The sequence below is a fragment of the Trachymyrmex cornetzi genome, unplaced genomic scaffold (genome assembly GCF_001594075.2).
Source record: "Trachymyrmex cornetzi isolate Tcor2-1 unplaced genomic scaffold, Tcor1.1 scaffold83, whole genome shotgun sequence".
In the NCBI taxonomy this organism is placed as follows: Eukaryota; Metazoa; Arthropoda; class Insecta; order Hymenoptera; family Formicidae; genus Trachymyrmex; species Trachymyrmex cornetzi.
Genome location: NW_017300169.1, coordinates 2695656 through 2702041, shown reverse-complemented (window position 1 = coordinate 2702041; position 6386 = coordinate 2695656). Strand labels below are relative to the sequence as shown.

General features: G+C 45.0%; 1 protein-coding gene across 1 annotated transcript; it reads right to left on the bottom strand.

The window, feature by feature from the left end:
- Positions 1–655: 655 nt before the first annotated feature.
- On the bottom strand, positions 656–5992 carry LOC108768971 (serine-rich adhesin for platelets). The gene is made up of 4 exons (XM_018519704.1): positions 4075–5992; positions 1611–2365; positions 1312–1530; positions 656–1231 (listed from the first exon to the last, which is right to left on the bottom strand). Exons 1-4 carry the CDS (start codon positions 5566–5568, stop codon positions 1132–1134), a joined length of 2568 nt encoding a protein of 855 aa, XP_018375206.1. The 5' UTR covers positions 5569–5992; the 3' UTR covers positions 656–1131.
- Between the last annotated feature and the right edge of the window lie 394 nt (positions 5993–6386).

The following is a 6386-nucleotide window of genomic DNA, read 5'->3' as shown; positions in this document are numbered from 1 at the left end:
ACTAAAATCGTGTTACTCAAAGAAACTTGTATCTCAGATCAGTAAAATTGGACTGTTACTCGCGATATTAATGATTTTACAATCGTTTACGATGTCTAAAGTTCTTCTCCGCCTATTTCTCGGATTTTAACATTCAGCGTTCAACATGCTTGGGAGCAAAAATAGCAGATAGATGATATAACAATGTCGCTTTATATTAATCTTATTAATAATTCAATAGGTGTACAGCATACAGATTGTATCAAAAGACGATCCAGTTTCTTTTAGTTACAAATTTTCTTGACGTTAATGTTTCTTTCATGAAAAGTCCATGAAAATTATTTCATTAGGCCATCAAATTTTCATGAAGGAAATGTTAATTTTGTCAAAAAATTTGTTTATGAGGAAGCGCGTATTTTCTGAAACATTCTATACATTTGTACTGTCAATTTTGGAAGTTAATCAAACGCAATTCGGCGGCAAAGTTTAATTTTTCAAGAATATGTATCATTATGATAAATTATTAAGAAACGCAGAATTTATAAAATATCAAAAGGAGCTACACAAAATTAAAAAATTCATTGTATTTTCTTCCGCTTGTGTAACATTGTCTTACAATGTATTTCTATCAGGTGTATAGTATTAACATACATGGTAGTTAATGATTTTTTAATAATTAATAACAAAGAATGTGTTTAATTACAAAAGTAATATAAAGCACTCCATATAATTGAAGTAGTAAAAAAGTTTTGCAAATATCAATATTGTCAACTCAATGAAAATGGAACAGAAATCTAGTCTGGAGTTGAAAAATGTTCGATATGTCGGATGGATACTTTGTTATAGTATGTGATATCTATTCATAGTTATATAAATAAAATGACCAACACCGAGTACAAAATATAGAATAGATGTATCAAACAAGTATTGACGACGAATTTACTTAAATAAAAAAATGTAGAAAAAATAGATAAACTATATTATATCGCATGTGTTTAAAAAGTCAATAAAAATATCTTTGGTGCCCCTATTTTGCAACGAAAAACGCTGTTTCAATTATGGCGTGAGAGGGAGCAGTAGTATTTTCAAGAGTTTAAAACTGACGATACTGATAAAATCAGTTCTATCCAATTTTATAAAAATTTATATCTCTTAAACTTTTCTTCTACCTGTAGATTTTCTTCTACTTGTTGAACGTTTAGGACGTCGACACTTTATTCGCGTAATATTCGACCAAGGTAAAGAGAATTCGCTGAAAGATAAAGATTATGCTAATAAGTACTTGATATAATACTATGTAAAATATGTATTTAAAAAAAGATTTTTTTTTACCATGGAGTAAAACTAGGAATAGGTGCGCCAAATGCAGTTACTGGCAAATGAAGATCTACTTGGATACTTTGAATTTGTTCTATATCAGGCCACAAGGAAGTTACGATTTCCTCGTCCATGGACGATGGACAAGGACCAGTATGATTTGTATTATAACACGTAGCTTGATGATTTTGACGTTCTTGTCGTTGCTTCAACTTTTCTATATGCCTTTGTTCCCTAATAATATGATAGAATATGTTAGTCAGATTATATTTTAAGTTTTTAAAGAGAAGATTGTGTGAGCAAATTTTACAAACCTTATCCTTTGTACATCCCATCGCTTTCGCCTCCTTTCATCGTTCTCTAATTTCAAATGTCTCTTATTAAAAATTTCATCGTCCAAATTCTCGGTTCCCTCCATTGTATAACAACTCGTATATACCTTTACTCTCCAATTTGGAACTTCTAACGAATTACTTGTTTCTACTGGGCTAAACTGTTTCATATTTAATGTATAAGTTGGATCTCCTACAGCTGTGTAATAATGTTCCTCTGTCGTGAGAAAGGATTCTTTTTTCACAAGAGATTTCGACTTCCTGTCGCTCTTTCTACTGGTTTCGTGCAATGTCTGACTCAATATCTTATCTTGCACTCCGTCGTTACTAACAGTGGACGAACAAGAGAGACCCCTTTTCTTTTTACTACCTGTAGATAAGGGAGTTGGATCAGATCGTCTCTTCTTTTTCTCTTCCCATTCAAACCTCGCCTCGTTATTAGGCTCTTGTTTGACTTCCAATTTAATTTGATTATCGTGTGGTTCTTGTTTAACAGTGGTGATACCGCCACTAGTGTTTAGACGTATCTTGAAGCTCTCGTGCAAGATGTTGCTACTGTTGGTACTCTCGCACTGAACATTTCTATGCAGTTCGCTGGTCGAAGGTACATTCACTGAATTGACACTGGTAGGCGAGCAGGCGCCTAAATGTTCAGAACCGGTAGAATTCTCGCTACATTCAGATCTCAGTTTCTGAAGGTTTACACGCCTTTCCATACGCTCCAAACGTAACTTCAGCTGCAACAGACAAGTCAAAACATCATTTCATCATTGACACAATACCTAACGCGTCAATCGTTTTTCGTATACAGATATTTATTTACACTTCTCGTATGCACCCGTCTGTACATTATCTTTCTATCCTCGCAAATCATCTTAATTCACTTCGGGAATCGATCTGGATGTCGTTACCCTCGCGACTTCGCGGTAAGGGAGGTTAATTTGATAGACTAGCGCCCTGTCATTCGCGCCGTTGACGAAACGACGAAGCACGTATCGCCTACTGGACACAGCTCGAGAAATGGAATCGTTCCGCACCGATCTCACGACGAAAATTTTACTTACTTCGTGGCACCACGCGACCGCAATTACCCCTTCGATTCAACTGTCATTTTCAAATCGCGAAAAACACCGAGAACGTCGTCACTCCCACGGAAGAAATCTCGCTCGTCTCTCACACTCGTCCTGCACTCACATTTTCACATGCATTCTCTCTCTTTCTCCCTCTACCGTTCTCGCGCGCGGTCTCAATGCGGAAGTAGCGCCACCACGTGTTGACACCGCGCAAGTTGACCTTCACGGTCAACCTGTTCCCCGCGTGGTACTACATTTAGGTTAGGCAGGCTGTGCGAGGAAGCGAGAGGGGAAAGGCGGGAATTGACACTCGCCCGCGCGGCCGCATGTGCGCCGTGCGCACTGCGATTCTGCGCGCACAGCGCGTTTTTACAAAATGGTGCCAAACTCGTCGCCGTTCCGTAGCCAGAAAAAGAGCGGGACTGGCGAACCACGGCGAAGACGCACGACGTATGTACTCAGGTTAGGGCGGTGCTCGGATCTTTTTTTTTCTTATTTCTCGACAACGACCGCGAGGAGAGCCAAGAAAGCGAGCGAAAGAGGACCAACGCTCGAAGCTGCGCGTTGACGTTTACTCAAGATTTTCTCTCTCTGGCGTAAGATTGTGAATTGTAACAAATATTCATTTCAATGCGTATCTCTATTTCGGAAGCAGCTGCGAAACGTATGTGTCGTAACGCTTCAAGAAAGGAGCTATTTCGCGAATCGGAGTTGCAATTTGCTTTCAAACTTCACGCGATTTTCGTCGGAATTCCTTTGGTTTCACCTCGGAATCGCTGTCTCGGCGTTTTGGGGCTTTTTTCGAGTACACATGACGCAATTGTCGCGGACGCTTACGCAAAAATCAGACGGTCGGTGAACGGGATTGGAGGACGAATTGGGATTTGAATTGAAAACTCGATCGATGACTCATCGCCACTCACTTCACCTCATTCCGTATCTTTCGACTTGAGGTTAAAGCGATCACATTTGCGGAGATTGAAAGATTCCTCGCGATTTACGAAATAATATAAACATCGAACGATATCATACGAGGTAGAAGCATTCAAAAAAGCATTCATTATCAATCGGCTTGATTCTGCGATCGTAAAAAAGACTTGGGAGAGAATCAGAGGTATAGATCTAAACATTTTTCTGTTTATCTAATATCAACGTCGTCACACAATTAAATTAAATTACCGAAAAGACGCAAGTATACGTAAAAGAATCGAATACAGTAGAGCTCCGTTTGAAACGTCAAATTGAGAAAATCCCTTTCCATACGTACAGACCGGAGAGAGAATTTCCATTATCTCGATTTAAATCGACACAACTAGGTAGAGAGAAATGTTATTTTCTCCGACAGCTTGCGAAAGGAGAGACTTTTCGCGTACCGTCTCGTTTTCCTGACGTAGCGCTGCGAGGAGTTTGTCCTTGGTGACGATCTGCTCGGATTGCTGCTGGATGAGATCGAGGTGGAGCAACAGCAACTCCTTGAGGTGTTTGACCTCGGTGAGATCATTGTGACGAGGCTCATTGCCGCGCAGCGGACTGACGCCGACGAGAGCGGTGGCTGCGGTGGCCGCGGCGGCAGCCGGCGCAGCACCGTCGGTCATGCTGGCGTACATATGATCGAAGTCACATGGAAAACTGTGGATACCGGCGGCAGCGGTATTACCGCTGGTGCTCTTGCCGTCGCCGTCCATCTCCTGGAACTCCTGGTTGCGCGCGCTGGTGCAACCACCGCCGCCGGCGTTGTTATTGTTACCATTGGCACCGCTCCCGACGCTGCTCATCGTCATCATCGTGGCGGAAGGATTGCCGCCGGCGTTCGTGGTAGTCGCTGTCATCATAGCCGACGATACCGAGGACGACGACGACGACAATGATGATGACGATGATGAGGACGATGATGATGACATCGCGATGGTGTTGCGGATGGCGTTTGCCACCGCCGGTGGTGACGATGTTGTTGTCGTCGTAGCGTTCGACAGGTGCTCGTTCATCGCCGCGACCATTTTGCCGCGATTGTGGTAGCGGCGACGGTCCTCGTCTTCTTCGTCGTCGTCGCTGTCGTCGTCGTCGTCGTCGTCGTCGTCGTCAATATCCTCGTCGTCGTCGTCGTCGACGTCGTGGAACGACGGCGCGACGTCAACAATGACGACGGCAGCGGCGTTTGTAGAGTTGCTGTTTCCACTTCTGTCGATCGTTTTCGCGTCGACGCTACCGGCGTCCAGCAGCAACGGCGTCGTCGTCGTCCTGGTTCCAGTGCTGCTCAATGTAATCTCACGATAGTTGATCGACGTTGCGACGTCGACGTCGTCGTCGTCGTCGTCGTCGTCGGCGACGTCGTCTCCGCCGCCGTTAGTCAGGTACGTCGTCGATCCTGTCACCGAGGATAACAACGCGTCGACAGCGTAGGTGCAACAACGACAGTCGCCGCTGCAGGTACGCGGTACTGTCGTCTCGCGGCAGAAATTCACTGGCGTCGTGTCGCGAAAGGCGTCGGACAACGTCACGTTGCGGAGACCGTCCGCGGCGCCACCGATGACGCCGCCGGTAACAACGAGTACGCCGCCGTTACCAATGATATCAGTAGTATTATTATTATTCTTATTACTACCGGCACTAACGTGACTGACGCAAGAACCGGCACCACTGTAAGAATCAAAGACACTTCCACCACCCACGCAACTGCCCTTTCCTACCCCTCTCGCCCCGCGGCAACCGCCGTTGCCACTGACAGCGCCGGTGGCGGCACCAGCAGCGTTGACGCTGCTCCTGCTCCTGCTCCTCTCACCGTTCACGGCGTTCACGGCGTTCACGACGAGTCGCTCGGACAGCGAGCCAAGCGAGCCAAGCGAGCTGACGTTTGACTGGTTTGACATTTTGTTGAGGCGAGCGCAGTTGCCGCAGTTTTGCCGCCGACGCCGCGGCGACTACCGCGACCATCTGCACCCGCTACGAGCATGCCCCGCACCCGCACTCGCCCCATACACATTAAAGCGTCTCTGACCGCTGACGTCTGAGCGTCCTGCCGTCCTGCGGCGACAACAAACGCGAATATCGCCGCCGTCGTTCGGTGGTTCGCTCGGCCACCTCTCGAGACTCGAGCGGACGCGACGCGACGTGACGTGACGGACGCGACGCCAACAGACACGGAGTCTTGGCCTGTTAACTCTCTCCACCTCTCGCTCGAGAAGGAATATACAACCGCGAGGCACGACTCGCGAGTGCTAGCAACCAGCAAGCACACGCATGAGGTTGTGCGAGCACGGCGCCTCCGCTTCGTGTTTACTCCGAGTACTTGAACGGAACGAAATGGAACGATACCCGCGCCTCGTCGCGTTTTCGACCTCACTACGATTAGTCGTGCCCGGTTGGTATTGGAGATCGTTATTTATTTTCTACGATAGACTAGTATAGAAATTATATATAGTATATTAAAAAATAGAAAATTAAGACGCTAAAACATTCTTTTCGCGATATATTGCGGTTGATTTGCGACAGCAGCGCTTTGTGCACTCTACCGTGTAAAGATTTCTTATTTATCTCATCGCAATAATTGAGAAACCGATTAATCGGTAAGCGGTAAAAGAGCGATCAATAAATTCGAATCATAAAATTGTCATTTGCAATAAATCATTCGACGGAATTCTTATCAGAACTTATCAGAAGCTATATTTTGGAGTTTCAACATATTTGA

Coding starts and splice junctions, on each gene's coding strand:
- LOC108768971 (XM_018519704.1), bottom strand. CDS start 5,568: ATGTCAAACCAGTCAAACGTCAGCTCGCTTGGCTCGCTTGGCTCGCTG. Junction 2,366..4,074: donor TACGTCAGGAAAACGAGACG/GTACGCGAAAAG, acceptor TGTCTGTTGCAG/CTGAAGTTACGTTTGGAGCG. Junction 1,232..1,311: donor ATTCCTAGTTTTACTCCATG/GTAAAAAAAAAT, acceptor TTTATCTTTCAG/CGAATTCTCTTTACCTTGGT.